The sequence below is a fragment of the Cygnus atratus genome, chromosome 18 (genome assembly GCF_013377495.2).
Source record: "Cygnus atratus isolate AKBS03 ecotype Queensland, Australia chromosome 18, CAtr_DNAZoo_HiC_assembly, whole genome shotgun sequence".
NCBI lineage: Eukaryota > Metazoa > Chordata > Aves > Anseriformes > Anatidae > Cygnus > Cygnus atratus.
Window position 1 is genome coordinate 2,424,682 of NC_066379.1, and position 18,747 is coordinate 2,443,428.

Consider the following 18,747-nt stretch of genomic DNA (forward strand, 5'->3'; position numbering starts at 1 on the left):
GACACAGGTAAGTCAGACTCTTTCGTTGTGGGGCTTTTAATTTTTTTGCACAAATGCTGGCTCAGGCCTAACAGAGATCCAAGCATATCCCCCAGTGAATCATCAGGATTTTATCCCTAGACACGTCACTTCAATTCTGATTGATTCCACTCAGAGCCCTAATGCTGTGCTAAGGTAGCATTTCCTCGTGAAGGAAGAAGGAAACGACAGCTGCATTTTGTAGTCTGTAGCCTAGCTACCAGCTGAGGAACAAGATTTATTTATTGCTACCACTCTTCTCCTCTCCTTCCAGCACCAGCTAATTCATTCATCAATTTAAACACGTGTCAAAGAAAAAGGAGTCTCAAATTAATACTGGCTTTCGCAGACAAAGAGGCAGAACAGACAGAGGCTGGTTAGCAGCACTTTCAGCCCTAATGTATCTGCCTGGTTAGCACGTGTAGCGCCAGGCGGAACTCAGCACACACCTTTTCTCTTGACTGGGGGGATGTCACTGACAACACAGGTGGAAAAGAAGAGGAACAAGAAGAAAAGCGAGGCTGTGAAAAGAGATTATGCTCTTTGGAGTGGGAAAGTGTAATGAATTCACAGGAGTCTGCTGCTCAGCAATCACGCACTTTTAACTTGGTATTTCAGGGAGACACGAGAGCTCTTAGGCGTGCAGTAGCTGCAAGGAGTTCCTCGGCAAGACACACACGGGCTTACGCAGAAAATGAAGCTACCAAAAACTGAGAAGTACGCCCAAAGGCAGCAAATACTCCCAAGTGGAATTCCTCAGCTAAAAGCTGGTGTTGATTTAGCTGGAGAAAGATAAAACTCAGAAGTCCATCGATAAATTGCGAGAAACAACCCATCCTTCTATATTCCAGTGCACACTGAGTTTACAGGCCTGCAAGCTGCAACAACCACGTTAAAAGATGTCTCATGTACAGCTCTTGCCACCTCAGCATATAACAGGTCTGTGGTTTGTGTGTTAGGGACACAGCATCTGCGTGACTCCCACCAAACCCGACTTACAGGATGCCAATAGTTTATTTGGACAAGAGGCCTGAGGTTCGCACTTCAAGGAAAGGCTCTCCTTTTCCTCCTGAGCAGACAGACGACCCTGGATGGATTATTTCTAAGAACACATTAGAGATGGATTATTTCTAAGAACACATTAGGGACGGCAACTCCAAGGCGTTTCAATAAAAAGAGGCTATGGAGGGCCTGCATAAGGAGAGCACAAATTGCAGGCTATTATCCGTAATTATTCTTCCCATCTGTGAAGGAACTCACTGAAGGCACAGAAATAATTCAGACTGCCTTTTCCACTCAAAGACAAGCTCTTCAATATTCATGCGCTAGGAAATAAGATTAAGAACAGAAGATGAGTTTTACAGATAAAGCTCTCCCCTCTTGTCTCAGGGATATTTCAGTCAGTCAGCCACCTTGCTGAGCTACCCCCACAGAATTACAGTCACATCTCTCCTCCGATAATACATCACTCTGTGCTGTTCTGACGTGCCAAAACAGAAATTAAACTGCAGCGTTCCATTTGACAGAACTCACTGACTGCTGCAAAGTATGATCTTTGGGGGCTGTTTGAAGTTTAAGCCTCGTCCCACCAGTTCTCCTTCTACAGGTCACAGAGACCTGGTATGGTGGCACCGCCAGCCCAGCTCGGTGATCACTTCGTCTGCTATCCACTCCCTGTCCTCCCCCGGCTTTGGCAGGCATCAATGACATCGTCGCTAAAAAAAGCACAGGATTTCCAAGCAACTGAAACTGCACGTGGCTACAGGTGAATGAATTGCATGGATCATTTAACATCTCCGGACAAACCCAACGCGCGAGTCACGCTGCTCACTTCGGGCAGCAGTGCCATACCTCGTCATATCTGGTTCCGGGCCTTCGTTCCTGTAAGATGCCTCAAGTTGCTTCTGCCGCGTGACAAGTTCATCCACCAAATTCTGCCTCCTGTCGCCCTCCATCTGGGTGCTAATGAGACCTGGTTAAGGACCAAGCTTAAAACACTGGGAAACTTCCATATGTAAAATAAAACCTTCTATACATTCTTAAAATACATGATAATGAAAATAAGTCCACCACTATTTCAGCTCAAGGAACACCTACCAGAAGGAGAGGTGCTACATCTCTGGATGACACCTGCTTTTACTAAAAACTCCCCTCCGAAGTTTACCAGCCTCAAAGACATGGATTCAAACAGTGACCACCGCGTGATATTCAGCTCATCATCCAGCGCGGTCAGTGGAAGTGGGAGGCTTTTTACTGCCAAATCAGTTTAAGTGTTAAGAATCCTACATCCAACGTAATTCTGCTTTCATTTACTACTAAAAAGCAGCTGGCCCGCTCCGCAACACTGGCAACAAGATGTCCCAAGTGCTGCGGCTTTGACAGGTGACATGTGATTACTTTTTTCTTTTTTTATTTAGAGACTTTTCAAAGGACTACGAACTCTCTTCCAAGCCCTGCTGCACTGATTATGCAATAGCTCTACTGAGCTGTGTCTGCTTTCTGCCACAGCAGCAGCATTCCTGCGCTCCAAAGCACTCCCTTGGCAGAAAAGCTTAACCCGAGGCCATCAGCACAGCGCGCAGCAGGCTCACGCTCTGAAGGGACTTCTGCTACAGTAAGCTTGAAATTAAACATTTGTTCTTTCAGTCAGACCGCTGCCGGACACACCCTCAGGGAGGCGAGCGTGCTTCTCTGAGTGCGAGCACCCCAGCGTGCAGAGAGGCCCCAGGGCAGCCGGTACCAGAGGGACCCGCTGTTTCACTCCAAGGCATACCGACAGCGCTCCGAAGGTGCTTTGCTCCTTAAGCCAGCGCACGTCAGGGTTGGCACCTCCCTGCCCACGCCCCGAACAAGGCTTCGCCCTCCCTTTGTGCACATACTGGCACCCCGCAGCCAGCGACTGAGCCTAGAGGAAAGGCAGAACAGCAGCAGCGTTTTCTGCTGGACGAGTGAATTGAGCTCACAAGCCAGCCCACCGCGGCAGCGTCGGCGCAGAGCACAGGCAAGACGACAACAGTTGCCTGAGACGAGTCAGAACATCTCGTTTAGCTGCCCCCCAACACGAACAGAACCAAAGCCAGCCTCACGCCTGCGGTACCAGAGATGCTCAGGCTCCCCATTCTTCCTACACTATAGCTGCAATAAAAATATTGAACGTCATCACTGATAAAATTATAGAGACAAAATCCTCCCGAAGTGGAACGAGGGTGAAGCCCTAGCTGCACGGCAGAGCTTCATTCCAATTACAGCCTGGTTTTGCACCCTCTCCTACACTGGGGGAAGGTCGAGGAGATGTTTACAGGGATACATTTGGTGCATCGATACATCCCGAAGCAGCAAGTCCCTCAGCTGATCGATCTTCTCCTTGAGATTCTGCAGCGACGATCTGATGAACACATTGAGCTGCAGGGGAAGAAAAGAGAACTGGCTGAATTACATTTGCGTAACATGCAGCGCTATTACATCCAGGTGACAAAAAAAATTAACTTCAGCCTCACTGGTGTGAAAGACTCCGTCCTCAGCCACGACAGCCTGCCTCCGAGCTGCCAAGGGACAACCCAGTTAACTGGGCTGGGCTGCTTACAAAACCAGACAAAAAGTACGAGTTTCGCAAACACGCTTCCAACGCACTGATGCTGTTTCATATGGTGAGCTTCCTTTCAAGTCTTTACTAACAGGCTCCTTTGCGGGCAAAGCGTTTCAGCACGTTTTAATATTTTCCAGTCCTCTCCTCTGAGCTTTAATACAAACACAGGCGCCAGCTCCTTCTGCCACTGGGTCTCTTTCCCATGGTCAGAGGAAGCTCGCTGCAGGTTCAGACCTTGCCCCCGCTGAACTCTTCCCGACTTTACGGGACAGATCCCGAAGACATCCAGCTTTACCCCATTTCACTTCTCAGTCCCACCTGTGCCACCCGGCCCTTCCTCGCCCTGACCTGCCCGCGGCTCGGCCGTGTCTGTTCTCCCTAAAAGCACAGCTCAGCCCTTCACATTCCCGGCTCCAAGCAGGGCTGAGGCTTGCGGGAACTCTCCTCTTTTCCCTGCCCCTTCCCAAATTAGACTGATGTTGTCCTCCGAATTTTTCCTCCAAAACGATATTTCTTTTCATTCCAACTGCTTAGAACGCTAGGAAAGACCATCATAGCTGCAATTAACTACGCACGTCTCCCTAATTACGGCTTTATGTGCTTCTACACACAGCACCAGCCCTAACTGGGCTGCAAAAACACCTGAGACCCCTCAGGGCTTTAAATCCCTCTGCCACAGGGGGACTTGTTCCCACACGCGGTGCTGAAAAGCAGCCGAACCCCGAGGCAGGCCTGAGAGCGCGCAGCCGGAGCGCTGCACAGCCCGCGTTGGGACCCGCAGCCCCAGACACATCTCCAGAGCCACGGCGGGGCACAGACGCTGTGAGGGCAGCTCAGCTCTCTGCATGCCCCCAGCTCTGCCCTACAGCAAAGAAGGCTTTTCCTTCCCGTGCACGTTTCCTGCACTCACAGGCAGCTGGAGAACGCCGCCTCTACCCAGCCCGCACAGCGGCTACGGGGGTACGTGGCCAGAAAGTCACCTCGCCTGCAGACTCCCTCCACTCCTCTGGCCAGAAATCCTGCTGTTGTTACAAAAGGTTTCACTTCCATTAAAGGGGGACAAAAAAAAAAAGTAACGAGAAGCCAACGGAAGTTTTACGAACAGCGCAGTAGGGCACAGTTTGCAGATTTTAAGTGCTGCCTTGAAACCTTTCCCTGTTTTTTTTCCGTTTGAAATGTTATGCTCTAGTTTTATTTGGCAATAAGCAAGGAGGGGTTTTTTTTAGCCACTCTAATGGCCAAATGCTATGAAAATAAAAACTTGCTCAGATTCTCCCTACAAGATAAACACCATACAAAGACTTTTACTCTGCCAAAGCACCGACGAGTCAAAGAATAAATGCTAGCTCAGCCACGGATTTCTCAACAGGCATTTCTGTTATGAAAACAACCCTCTGATTGCTGGAAACTTGTTTGTAGTAGAACCAAACACTGCCAAAGATTCGTCTTTAACTGTTGATGGATTAAGGGAAACTGCACTTGGAAAACACGGGGCATGGCAGAAATGGCTTCATGAAGAAATAAAGGCAGCCGTGCCTTGTTTCCACAAAACATAACCTCGAGGAGCTTCGGTACAAGAAAGGCTTCAAGCAGCCCTAATACAGCGGTTTTTTTGTTTTTGAACGTCACAGACTGCGATGATGCAAATCCAAGAACCTTGTCCCCTTTAAACACAGCCCAGTTAAGCGGTAATCTTGCTGATAGCCTCCTGTCGCTCGAGTACCCCGGTACAATTTCAACCCCCTCATCGCCGTGGAAGCAGAGTGCGGTCACCACCACCGAGCCCCTCCCTTTTACTGCCGGAGGTGGGGAACGCCTCTCCCGGAGCACTTGGGGCGCGCTTTGGGCCTCCCGGCGCCCCTCGTCACCCCACGCCACGTCAGAGCGGCTCAGTAACGGCACCGACCGCTGTACGGGGCCCGCCGCGCTTCCCTCGAGGATTCTTCAGAGGAAGTGCCTCAGAAACGCCGCTTCGTTCCGAAAGCCGCCGGGAAAAGGGTCTGGAAAAGACGGTTCGGTGACCCGGGGTCCCGTCGCAGCGCTGCTGTAGCGGGGACAGCGGCCGCCCGCGGCCCCGTCGGTGCCCGTCTCCCCGCGCGCCGCCCCCAGAGACCCGCTGGGGGCTCCTGGGGCCCTTTTACCTTAACGCAACCGAGGCAGAGGCTGACGGCGGCGCCCGGGCCGCGCAGGCTGGGGCGGCTGCGGTGCTTCCTGCAGGAGAGGCCCTGCTCCGGGTGCTCCTGCGAGCCCGGGCGGTTCGCTTCGGGGGCGGCTGCGGGGCTTGAGCGGGGCACGGGGCGCCCCCGGGCGAGCAGCGCCCGGCGGTACCGGCCCCGTCACGCCCGGCTCGGGGCGCTCCGCTGGAAGCGCCGCGGGCACAGCGCACGCACGGGACGGCCGCCGGCCTCTGGGGCTGCGGGGAGCGGGGCCCGGCCCGGCCCGGAGCTGCTGCGGGGCCCCGAGGCCCTGACCCCCCCCCCCCCCGTACCCGTACCCGTACCTGTGCCGGGCTCTCCCCGCCGCGCTGCCGCCGCTCCCTCTCCCGGATCCTCTCGGCCAGCTCCTGCGCCAGGCGGCAGGCGGCGGCGTGCTGCGACAGCCTGGGGACGGGGACGGGGACGGGGACAGCGCCTCAGGCTCGGCCCCGCACGGCCCGGCCCGGCCCGGCCCGGCCCGGTCCCCCCCGCCCCGCGCCCCCCCCCCCCACTCCCCCCCCGGCTCTCACCAGGGCTCCGCGGCCATCGCGGCCACCCGGAAGCGCTGCGCCGGCCCCGGCCGCCACGTGACGACGGAGCGCGACGAGGACCAAACGCCGCCGGCGCCGAGCGCCCGCCCGCAGCGCTGCGGGGCGGGGGGCGGGGCGGGGGGCACGCGTGCGCAGTTCGTGGGGCGCGGGGCGGGGTGCAGAGGGCGCAGGAGTAGAGCGCGGAGGTGCTGAGCTGCGCGGTGCGGCGGTGCAGGGCGCGGACTTCAAAGGTGCCCAGCGCACAGCTGCAGGCGGAGTTGCACAGGTGCAGTGCAGAGTTGCACACGTACACCATGCACAGTGCACGGTGCACATTGCGTGGTGCACAGTGCACAGGTGCACGGTGCACAGGTGCATGGTTCTTAGTGCAAAGGAGTACAGTGCACAGGCGCAGAGGCACAGAGGTGCACACTGCACAATGCAAAATGCAGAGCTGCACGGCGCAGAAGTGCAGGGTGCAGAGGTGCACAGTGCACAGCGCAGAGGTGCAGGGCGCAGACTTCAAAGGTGCACAGTGCACAGCTGCAGGCAGAGTTGCACAGGTACAGTGCAGAGTTGCACATGTGCACCGTGCACGGTGCGTAGTGCACATTACACAGTGCACAGGTGCGCGGTTCATGGTGCACAGTGCACAGGTGCATGGTGCTTGGAGCACAGTGCGTGGTGCACAGGTACACAGTCCAGAGTGCAAAGGAGGAGAGTGCAGAGGTACAGAGCTGCAGAGGTGCGCAGTACATTGGAGCAGTGGTGCACAGTACGTGGTGCAGAGCTGCAGGTTGCATAGTGCACACTGCGGAGTTGCACGGTGTGGGGTGCAGAGGTGCACAATGCAGTGGTATGGGGCACACGGTGCATAGTGCACGGTGCACAGTGCGGGGTGCAGAGGCACAGGGAGCAGAGGCGGGGTACACAGTGCATGGTACACGGTGCACAGTGCACAGCACAAAGCTAAACAGTGCAGATGTGCATGGTGCACAGGTGTGGGGTGCAGCGGTGCAGGGTGTGTAGGTACTGGGTGTGCAGCACGAGGTGTCGGGGGGCAGAGGTGCACAGCTCAGTGGTGCTGGCTGTGTGCTCCATGGCGCAGGGTACAGGGGCGCAGAGCACGCAGCGCAGGGGTGCGGATGTGCACGGGGACGTGGTGCACTGCACACAGCACGGAGCTGCAGGACACACAGCTGTGGCTGTCCCCAGCTCTGCCCCGGCCCTCGGGCTGACAGGACAGTGCACGCACACCCATCAGGCTGCCCGGTCCTCCTGTCCCCTCGTCCCAGCCATCTCCTCCACCCGTAGCTGGGGTCCCCTCGGAAACCTTCGCAATTCCCTGGGTGCTACGAGGGCATTCGATGCTTTCCCTAAGGCCCGGGGGTCGCTGCTCTCCCCCCTTCCCCAGGACAGGTTCTGCTCGCTCGGTGCCGCAGTGTTTGTGCCAAAAACATCGGCAGGAAGGTTTATTTGTATAACGTAATCGCTTCCTTTTAATTGCTTCTTGGTTTCATGACGCCAGCCCTCCTGATGTGCAGGAAGTGCTGCCGCCAGTTGGCAGTGCTGAGGAATACGGAAATCCTTCACGTTTCCAGTTTTGCATGTATAGGGCCACCTATAAGCTCTCAGACCTGGCCTTGCCCCAGCTGCAGCTCCGCAGAGCACCGCTGCTCTCTGACTGCGCCCCACACAGCACGGGGCAGCCTGGATGCTGTCGGGGCACCTGGATGTGGCTGCTGCCATCACGTTATCACGGTCTGGATTAAAATGCACTGAAGCCATGGGGCATGCTGTGCTTTGGGGTTTGGAAGCACGGGATGGGGAACGGCTGGGACGGAGTCAGAGGGCAGAGGAAAGGTGGGGACAGCCCTGGTGTCCCCCAGGCTGTGGGGACCCCAAGCCTTGGGGCTGGGCAATGGCAACAAGAGGGCAGTGACACTGGGTCAGGAGCTTGTCCCTGCCCTTTGCTTCCTCCCTTTGTTCCAGGAGGCAGAGCTATGGACAAGAAGAAGCTGTCGTTAAATTGTGCTCCGAAGAGAAACAAGCTGCAGGGCCCCACATTTTGGCCGGCCGGCTGGAGCCAAAAGGTGCCATAATCACCTCGAGAAGCCCCGTTTGGTCTTCCGCAAAAGCCCAAAGTGCATCAGAGGACACAAAAAGAACCAGGTCAGCTAACGGGGCCGCTGCTCAGAGTTCACGGTGTGCCCGGCCCCGGTAACAGCGATGTGACCGAGCCGAGTGCCGGCACCTTCGCTGCCACGGCCCGGCGGGCCTCGAGGACGGGCTCCCTCGGGACCTGCAGGCTGAGAAAGGAGCCAAGTGCAAAGAGTTGTTAATGTGTTTGTAAGGGTTTTTTGCAGCAGCTTGGAAGTGGCTGTAGTAGGAGAAGGAGGCGCCCAGGAGCTGTGGCGCTGCCCGGTGTTGGCACCGCCAATATTTGGGCTGTGGGGGGCTCCCCGGTGCCCCACGGTGAGGCCACGTGGGGTTTGGTCTCCCCTTCGCTGCCATCGCTGTTGCCAGTCTCTGCAGGTACAAGCAGGAGCGCGGGTGCCCTAAAAGCGGTGGCAAGGCGGTGGCAGTGATGATTTATGGCCCTCGTAGCACAGGGCTGTCACTGCACCTGCCTCGGTATGGCACGATAATGTGTCACCTTTATGGACCACTGCAGCCCTGCTCTGGGCACCCTGAGGTCCCCGGGCACCCGAATCCTCTGGGGCTGGGCTGTGCAGGCAGCTTGCATGAAACATTTATGGCCTCCAGCTGCGCAGCTCGGCTGAAGTCAGCACGGCCTCTACATATTTTATTTTTTCTCCATTAAAAGCAAAGGAAGTGGCAGATCCACGTCGCACGGTGCCTGATTTGCTCCCATCTCCTGTCTCCACACAGTCACGGGTACTGTGGGGCGCTTAAATCTGACCTGGAGGCAGCGGGAGGCGTCTGCTGCTCCAGGAAAAGCACACGGGGAGAGCGCGGCCAGCAAGGGCCTGGGCGAAGCAGCAGCACCAGGTTTCAATGCAGCCCGCTGTCTGTCCGTCCCACCACCACCAGCCCGGCACCCCCGGGTCCCCACAGCCCCTCGCCCAGCTTTGTCAGGCTAAGCCATGCCACTCAGGCTGTGTTTTGGTACATCGTGGCAGAGATCCTGCATCCGCAGAGGCGACGCTCTGCAGGGGCAGCGCTCCTGCTCCGCTGCAGGAGCCCTGGCGAGCACTCGGGGAAACGCTGTGGGTGCGAAGCAGGGGGAAGGGTGCAAGGCAGGGACCAGCAGCAGCTTTTAGCACAAGAGAAAAAACATACAATTTCTTAAGGAAAATATAGCGTCTTATTTGCCTTAAAAAGTCCCCACTTTTAAGTGTAGCCCGAACTGTGGGTTCGCTGATGGTCGCAAGGTCCCTTAATGCTCCTCTCCTTTCAGCTGCTGCAGCTTTTCCTTGAGCTCAGCTCTTTGCCCACAAATGTTTGTAACCCTGCAAAACATTTTGAGGCAAAGTCAATCGATAGCAACAGCTTCAAACGGGACAGACTGGGAATGCTGAAGTACAGAAATGTGCCTGGAATGACCACGTTTGGGGCTCCACTGAGCGGGGGGGATCCGTCTGAACGCCCTCTGCCACCGCTGGGGAATGCTGAAGCCTTGTGTCAGGTGCCCGGTGCTGGAAGCGCTGGTGCAGCCCAGCCCTGATTCACCCCAAAGAAAGCGGGGTGCTTTTCTGCAGAAAGCCATGTTTCTCCACCGCCAGCTCCCGTTTGCATCGCCGGCCTTGCTTTGTCCCCAAACCCCGAGGTTTCTCCTACGGGTGCTCCCCGAGCTCTGCACGCCGGTGCTGCCCGGCCCCGCGGCACCTGGCAGAAGGGCATCATTTTGTCCTCGTGGCCCCAGCCTCTTGCTCGTCACCTGGTTCCTGGCACTCGCTGCTCACATGCCTCCACTTCTGACCCCCCCGAGACCCGCGCAATCCAGCGGGAAGCGGCTGCAGCCCCACTCGCCGTGTTTATGCTTCCTCCCGTCAAGGACGGGCGATTGCGCGTCCCTCCCTCGCCCCCTCAGCACCCTCCCCGCCTGGGAGTGAATGTGAAGATAAAGGTTATCGTTGGGGAAAAATAAACGCCGGGTTTAACGGCCGTGTTGCTGTTTTGATGGCTATCTCATCCCCTCCCCGAATCGGGCACGAAGGGGCGAGCGGGCACAGAGCCGCTCCTCCCCGCGTGCTGTTTACACCAAACACGCGCCCCGCACACAAAGGGCGCATTAAAAGCCAGGGCAGCGGCCGCAGCCGGCAGCGGGGCCGCCCCGGAGCAGGTGGATGCTGCAGGTGGGCCTCAGCCTGCCCCGTGCCCCCGGGGGGGCGGCCGGGGGCTTCCCTGCGCAGCCGGAGCGGGGGGACGGGGACGGCGATGGCACCGGCACCACACAAGGTGGGTGAGTGCTGGGGGATGGAGCCCGTCCAGGGCACCCAGAGCAATGGGGCTGGGGCAGACACACATGCCCGGCCCCACTGACACCCCCGGGGTGTCACCCCCGTGCCAGGCTGGGGACATGTCCTGGGCTGGGTGCCTGCAGCCGGGTGGGCTCCAGGTGGCACATTTTGGGGTGCTGGTGGTACCCAGGGCCGCTCTCCTGCTGTAAGTACGGGGGGGTCTGGGAATCGTGGCAGTACCTAGAGGTAAAAATAACCCTGCTTCAACCCGGCTGTTCATTTGAGCCTGGGTTTTAGGGCCGTAAGTGTGATGGGGCTGGGTGTGTGGCCCCCAGCCCGTTGGTCTGCCTTAATTCCAGCCCGACTGCTGAAAGAGGGGAGCCTGCCGGAGCTGGCCCGGAGCCGGAGCCGAGCTGAGCCAGCACAGCACGAGGAGAGCCAGGCCCAGCCTGGGAGCCGTCCCTTGCCATGTCACCGCGCTGCCACCTCTGCGTGGCACGTGTGGCTGGGGCCCTGCTGTCCCCGCGTGTCCCCTTGGGTCCAAAGCAGAGACCTGGCTCTACGCAAATCCTCAGGCGGGGAGCTGAGACTCCCCATCCAGCCCCGCTTAACCCAGCACACCCGACATCGTGCACTAGGAATTAGTGTATGTGTAATCGACTTCATGCTGCCAGTTAATAACCTCTCTGCGCAAATCCCCCAGATGGAAACATACAGGCTTGGGGGCTGAGCTCCGCGGGAACCCCGAGGAAAATGCCTCTGGTTTCTCCCTAGGAGGAGCTCAAACTCCGCTCTTCCGAGCTCACAGCCCTCCGCGTGCACCAATTCCCACCTCCAGAGGCTGCTCAGACCTTCTCCAGCCCTCGCCCCTGGTTGCCTGGCTGGGGTCTCGCCGGGTGCGTGGGGACGTGGGGCGCAGGGGCTGTGTTGCCGGCTGTCCCTGCCCCTCCGGCTGAACCTTCTCCTCGCACATTGCTGCAGCTCAGGCACCTGAGCAGCCGCGGGCAGTTTTTCCTGCTCCATCCATGCTCAAAGTGCCTGGTCCTGGACATCACCTCCCACCCCCAGCTCTGCCCTCGAGAGGGGACATGGTTCCAATGGTGCCTCCTGGCCCCAGCGCCGCTCGGGTCCCCGCCGCCTGTTGCGTCCCCCCGAGCTGCCGACCAGCGCCAGGCTCTCAGCGATGCCCCAGGGCTGGCTCTGGGCTGGCGGTGGTGTAACACTGCTGTCCTGTGGTTGTGCCCATGGGACAGGGACAGGGGCAGGGACAGGGACAGTCCCTGCGGCCCACTGCTCCCCAGTGAAACCAGTCACACCTGGGGAGGGGAGGCAGGGGCTGTGCGAGGGGTACAGAGCCCCATCCTGCTCTGGGTTCCCCAAAGGGACCAGCTGATGCCACCAGACCTGTGCGAGAGCAAAGCCAGCAGCTCAGCCGGGCTCAGCCTCCTGAAAGCCTTCCCTTTGCAGGGGGGAGAGCAGCTGCTGAAATACCAGAAGGTGCTGTAGGATTTCAGTGCAGCGTCAGGCAGGGTGAAACGCTGTCACCGGGGCGGTGAAGCGTGTTGGATAAAAGGTCTTTGTCCCACAGCGATGCTTGGCTCGTCTCCAGTCACCGTCGTGATCACATCGGAGGCTGACAGCTGGGACATCGACGCCGCCTCCTCCTGTCTGGGCTGCGGACAGTTTGTGGACTGGGACAGGATGCCAGAGCCGGAGCAACAGGCCGATATCCCCAGGGACATCCTCACCCAGCCCCCCAAGGAGCTGAAGAGTCTGGTGAGAGAGGGCTGCCTGGCAGCGAGCCGCGCTCTGAGAGCTCAGGTCTACCACCGGCTGTGCCAGCAGGTCGCCTGCCGCCTCGTCACGCCCGACGCTGCCGTCTACAGGGACGTGGCGAGCCGGCTCTTCGGGAAGCACAGCGCGAGCTCCCACCCTCTGCCCGACTTCCTGGAGGGGTGCTCCATGCCCACGTACTGCCTCAGCCTGGACGGGGTCGCCGCCGTGAAGAAGATCCTCATCTGCATCAGCAACCTTTTCCCTGACATCACCTACAGCCCCACCCTGCCCTCGCTGGTGGCTCTGCTGCTGCACTACAGCGAGGACGAAGCTCAGTGCTTCGAGAACATCTCTCGCCTCATCGCCAGCAACGCCCCCCACACCAGCTACATTGACCAGTCCTTCCTGGCCCACCGGGCCTCCTGCATGACTTTTGGGGATCTGGCCAACAAGCACTGCCCGGCAGCTCACAAACTGATAGCCGGCTCCTCCGAGAACGTCTTTGAGGTCTACTCCGAATGGTTGTCGTGGCTCTTCCACGACCTCCCCTTTGACTACGCCATCCGAGTGTTCGACGTCTACCTGCTGGAGGGGCAGAAGGTCCTCTACCGCATCGCCCTGGCCCTGCTGAAGCAGTACAGGCTCTCGGTGGCCTCTGCTGAGCTGGAGGGGGCCGACATCAAGGCGGACCTGCAGGCTTTCGTGCAGAACATTGCCAAGCACACGACCGTCGACAAACTCCTGGAGAGAGCGTTTGGCATCCGGCTGTTCTCCCGCAAGGAAATCTGGCTCCTCCAGATGGCCAACAGGAAGGCGCTGATGGAGCGGGGCATAACCATGGTGCAGAGCAGGTAAGAAGCCTGTCTGCTTGCCAGCGTGGGCAGATGGTGTTCTGGGGCAAAGCAGGCAAACCCCGAGGTACAGCGGAGATAGAGCACGGGGGGAGCTCCAGGCATCTCCCTTGGCTTTGGCCGTGCCGGGTGCCCCAGGACCCTAGCAGCACACGGGCACCTGGCTCAGCACCCACGGGCATCCCCCCTCGCAGGCAGTCCTTCCACCTGGCCGTGGACATGCAGACCTTCAGCTCCAGCACGGTAACGGCTCAGGAGATGCGCATCATCTGGTCCTGGATCCCCGAGCGCTTCTCCCTCTCCCCCCCGCTGCTGCTCTTCTCCACCTCAGAAGACGGGTGCAGCCTGCAGAGGTGAGTGCGATCTGCCCGGTGGCTTGGGTCGGGTCAGATGGGACGGGCATAAAATCGGGTAAAGGCTGCTGGTGTAGGAAGGGGCACCTGCAACGTCTGTGGGACACGGCTGGGGTCTCTTGGGGACACTGCTGGGCTCGTTTCAACACCCTGGGTGCAGCCTGGGCAGCGCTGGCTGCGGAGAAGGAGACTTCTCTTAGCAGCACATCACACTGCAAGGCCACGGCAGGGATCGGGGTCAGGGCAGACTGTACTCAGGTAGCCCCTGCGATGGGGAACACATCAAACCCCCAGACCCAAGCCAGGAGAACCCAAGTGCCACGGGCAATGCCCAAACCTGCTGCAAGCAGGGGGACCACTGAGGGCCATCTGTGCCCCCCAGTTCTCCGGGGGGTTAATGGTGGGGCCGCAATATTACTGCCTGTCAGCACCACGAGCACGCCCCTGAGTCCGTGAGGGGCGAGCGGGGTCCCACAGCTCCGTGCCCAGCGCCTGCACCACCAGCCGGGCTGCCCGAGCCGTGTGGTCACGGCTGCGTGCTCCCCGTCTGACCGCACCAACCCAGCCTCCTTGTGCGCCCCCCAGGTTTTACTCCTGCTGCGAGGGTTACGAACCCACGGTGCTGCTCATAAAGACAACGGAGGGGGAGGTAAGTATCTCCCGAGCACGGAGCGGGGCCGTGCTGGGGTGACACGGGGAAGGAGGGCGGTTGTCTCCCTGCCCACCAGCGCTGGCTCCATCACGGCGTCTGCGGGGCACCGGCACCAAGAGCTGCCCTAGACACTGGCTAAAGGGGGCATGTGGGGGTAAAGAGGAGTCCGTGAGATGGAGAGGCCACGAGAGAGTCGTTTTTATTGGAAATGTAGGCTAAATCGTGAAGCCTTCACTAGGCAGACTTTCCTGAAGTCAGCAGACGCTCTGCCTGAGCAGGGACTTGCTTCCAGTGTGCTAAATGCCAGGAGCTCTTCTTGATTGCAAGAGCAGCAGCACGAGGGAAATGGAAGTGAAATAAGGACAGCTCTTACAGTATCTGAAAGTCATGAAATCGCTACAGAAATACCTGAGCCAGGCCTCTCCCCCGGGACTCTGAGAGTGGCTCATAAACCCATACTTTATCCCTGCACTCTTCATCAAGCAGCAGAGGCAAGTTCTGCAAATTGCCCAGGCATCCCGAGGATTTATTGGCCACCGAGCCCTGACCTCCCACGCCAGGCACTTGAGCGCAGTGAGGAGATAAACACTGCGGTCCCTGGGGCCTGCTGTGGGCAGGGAAAGGTGACTTATTCAACCTCGTTTCCTACGTTTTAGCTCGTTTTCTTCCTGACATAGTACCAAGGAGAGGCAGAGCCCTTGCTGAGCAGAACACCCCAGCGATGGCCTCGATGGAGGCTGCTGCCGGGGGTCCTGGGGCTCGCCCTGGCCCTGCTCCCCGTGACAGCTCCCTGTGCTCTCTCCCAAAGGTGTGCGGGGCATTTCTCTCCTCCGACTGGAGCGAAAGGAAGAAGAATGGGGCGACATCGGGCTTTTTTGGGACAGGGGAGTGCTTCGTGTTCACCGTAAGTCACATTTTATTTATGGGTTTATGCTTCTGGGCTTGTCTGTCTTTGCTTTTTTCTTTATTTGTCTAACTCGAGGCATGGTGGCACCGAGCTGCTTCCTTTGCACAGTCCCACCACCGCCTCTGAGCTCTGGCAGGAGGTAGCAGCACAGAGATTGCTGTGCTGGGCTAGAAAAAATGGAGAACTGACTTCAGGAGCATCCTAAAGGGATGACAGCAGGGCAATCTGCGCTGTCCCTCCTCTGCCCCAGGTCTGGACCTGGCACACAGCATGTGGTCCCTGGCCAGGCAGCAATGGAGAGATACCCCCAGGGACAGGGCTCACTGGGTCTCTCCTCCTTTCCAGGTGCGCCCTGAGATGGAGAGGTACGAGTGGGTGTTCATCAAGAAGCCGGAGCTAGCCAAAGCCGTGCCGCGCTCACGCCAGCGGTCGCCTTCGCCCGGTCCCATGTCCCTGCTCAGCTCCTCCCCGGACGGTCGTGGTACCAGCTCCAACCACCTCGCCGTGCCCACGCCGCAGCGCAAAGGCCGTCTGTCCCCATTCCTGGCCATCAGGCATTTCCTCCTGCCTTCCAAAACAGCCTCCATGTTCATGTCCGGCTCTCGGGAAGGGATCATTATCGGTAATTACCTAATGGCAGGCACCCCACCCAGCATGCTGCTGCTTTGGCTGAAAAGAGCTCTCCCCCAAGTTAAAATCTGAGCTGCCCATGCAGGCAAAGACCTCCTGTCTTAGGTGAGAAGTCAGGGAAGATGAAGTCAGCCCTGACTCCTCCAAGTTAGCAAGAGAGTACAAGGCTGCACAGGGAAAAGGATGCTCCTGGGAGCTGCAGAGCGGGTCCCAGCCGAGCGGGAGCCCCATATCCCAAACCTCCCAGCCAGGTTTGTGCCCTTGGGGCTGCCGTGCCCATCCTGGCCCTTTCCTCTGCTTCATGCAGGACTGAGAGGAGATGCAGGTGCAGAACAGCTCGAGGAAGGGACCCACCAGCTGTCCATGAGAGCTCTGCGGCAGTGCTGCAGAAAACAGAGCTGGGAGCTGGGCACGATCTGAGACCTGGCCAGTGTCTCTGCTCAGGCAGCGAGGGGTGAGCGCGGGTCCCAACCCTCTGGCATGCTTTTGCAGGTGGAGGCGGAGGCCAAGCTCTGTCCCTCGACGCCGACCTGCTCTGGGGGCACACGGAGCACTGCGAGACCTTTGACAACCCTCCGCTCTGCCAGGAGAACTTCAGGGTGCAGTTCTTGGAGGTGTGGGGCTTCCAAAACACCTAGGTCCTGTGGGGCCAGCCCCTCACCACGCCTCCTGCCAAGAATGGAACCCCCACGGCACCAGCTGCGGCCTGGCCTGGCTGCTACAGTCTCCGCCGGCAGCATCTGCTGGCCGTCCACACTGTCACCAGCCGTGGTGGCGTGGAGAGGGCCGTGGGGTGCCACGAACGGGACTACAGGGATGCACGAGGTCCCCTGCCGCAGCTCAGCCCCAGCCTGCTCTGTTCCTGCTCAGGACGCTGGAGGGGAAGGGAGCCAGCTCGCTGCTTGCTGCACTCCCCTGGCCTCTCTGTGGTTTGGGGCTCTGCAGCAAAGCCACGATACCACGGCACAGGCAGCCTGTGGGAATCCTGAGTCTAGACAAAATCCAGCACGAAGGTGCAAAGTTCACCAGGACACTCCACACCCTGCTTCTCACCCCAAGCCCAGCCCTCAAGACGTGTGCAGGATTTTTGTAGCACCAGAGGTCCCCAGGTTTCACCTGGGACCGGGCACCAATCAGCATCCAACATGGTGCAAAAGACTTTGTGGCTGAAATTGCTGATCGGAGATTAGCAAAGTGCTGCCTGGTGCTTACACGTCTGCAGCTCACCACAAGCCCCCCAGCAGTGCACCTGCCTTGTCATTTTTCTATTACACTGAAGGCCCATATTAGCAGCAAAGAGTTGATGTAAGATTGCGAGCGGTTAATATAAGCTTTAATTAGCACGCCCTGATTAAATGGGTCCAGATAACACACGTGCCATTTTGAAATATGAAATGTGAACATGCAGGTGTTGGTAGGTAGGTCTGTGCAAGGAGGGTTGTGAACTGTTGAGAGGTCACTGTGGCTGCAGGATGAGAGCACATCTCCCGTGTCCAAACACTTCCCATTTGTGGTTTTATCTTTCATGGATAACATTTCCTGAGCTATTCAGGGCAGGAGTTGTTGCTGCCATGGTGCTGGTGGGTCCAGCGATGCCAGGAGGATGTGGGGAGGAGCGGGCAGTGGCAGCAAGCTCCCACCGTGGTCAGTTACACAGCAGACTTAGGAATTGCTTGTAGCCTTCATTACGTATCCTGGTAAGATAAAGAGGTGAGGTGCAGGTCCCTGCTGCCCCGCACCTGCCTTTGCTCACAGAGCTCAAATGAAAGCACACAGCAGAGTTGCTCTCTCCCTTGATTTAAAGAGCTCTGCTAATTGTTCCTCGGTATTTCTTGCTTTCTGTGATCATGTACCAGACTGCTTTCTGTCCAGCACAAAGTTCCCCTTGGGAGTCCCTCTTTCTTTCCACAAAGCAGTTTCCCTTCTCCACCCAGAGATGCGCAGGACACAAAAGATGCCTGGAAATGCAAAGCCCTTCCTTCGCAATCCAGTCTGGCCCCTCAGCAGCCGCTGGCTCAGGCTTCACCATCTTGCCTTGTAAAGGGCAAGAAGGTCCTGGCTAACGTATTAAAATACCAGCGACTGGGATCGTTCTGTGCAGGCCGTGGGGGCCTTTGATGTGGTGGAAAAGCCTGCGAGTCCCTTTGACGCGGTACGCGCCGTATACCCGAGCTGCCTGCTGCTCCGAGCTGTAAATCACGATGAATGTCAGTGTGCTTATTACATTCACCGCCTGTAATCTGATGAGTGTCTTTGCCGTTTTTTAAAATGACGCTATAGTACTTTCCTCTCTACACTTTATTCCATTACCGTATAAAGTTCAAAACTCTTAGAGAATTAAAAAAAAAAAAAAAGAAAGAAAGAAAGAACATGCAGAGAGAGCAGAGGGACCTGGAAGCTCAGGGGACTTGTAATGGGATATAAAGAGGTCTTTCATCTGTGTTGTGCTGTCACTTGACTGCAGTAAGGTCAGCAGAGACCAAACTGCTGCTCTCTGATGGCTCTTTGGTGGCCCAAGAGAAACAAGGAGACAGACAAGCGGCACCACAAAGGACAACCGGTGCAGCGGCATGGCTTCGCTTTGGCCCGCAGCCTCAACAGGGCGGCCCCGGCCCGCAGGCAGCGGGACCCAGCTCCTCGCCTCGCCGGGCCCTGTCCTGCTGCCTGGGTCTGTGGCAGTTCCCGGGAAGCCGGCAGATTTCTGCAGGGACCTGGGGCCCTGCCGGGTCCCCCAGTGCCACATGCCCAAGCGCAGAGCTCCAGAAACACACACTTGTTTGGCTGGGTTGGTGCGGCTCGGCATAGCCATGACAGGGAAAAGCCCA

At 58.1% G+C, this 18,747-nt stretch overlaps 2 protein-coding genes across 5 annotated transcripts in view; one reads left to right on the plus strand and one right to left on the minus strand.

The window, feature by feature from the left end:
* STX8 (syntaxin 8) overlaps positions 1-6,455 on the minus strand; it is a 98,469-nt gene extending 92,014 nt beyond the window's left edge. For 2 of the 4 annotated variants that reach the window (XM_035561800.2, XM_035561801.2), the window contains exons 1-4: positions 6,330-6,442; positions 6,105-6,204; positions 3,326-3,420; positions 1,870-1,980 (exon numbers count right to left, since the gene is read on the minus strand). In XM_035561800.2, the coding sequence (XP_035417693.1) occupies positions 1,870-1,980; positions 3,326-3,420; positions 6,105-6,204; positions 6,330-6,346 (323 nt within the window). In that variant the 5' untranslated portion in view covers positions 6,347-6,442. Of the gene's footprint in view, positions 1-1,869; positions 1,981-3,325; positions 3,421-6,104; positions 6,205-6,329 lie in introns of all 4 variants that reach the window. The other 2 variants (XM_035561799.1, XM_035561798.2) reach the window with 2 other exon arrangements.
* Positions 6,456-10,639: 4,184 nt separating this feature from the next.
* LOC118255535 (TBC1 domain family member 24-like) lies at positions 10,640-18,163 on the plus strand. Its single transcript, XM_035561797.2, has 7 exons — positions 10,640-10,751; positions 12,342-13,380; positions 13,575-13,733; positions 14,319-14,382; positions 15,194-15,289; positions 15,638-15,914; positions 16,415-18,163. Exons 1-7 carry the CDS (start codon positions 10,640-10,642, stop codon positions 16,558-16,560), a joined length of 1,893 nt encoding a protein of 630 aa, XP_035417690.1. The 3' UTR covers positions 16,561-18,163.
* The last annotated feature ends 584 nt before the right edge of the window (positions 18,164-18,747 follow it).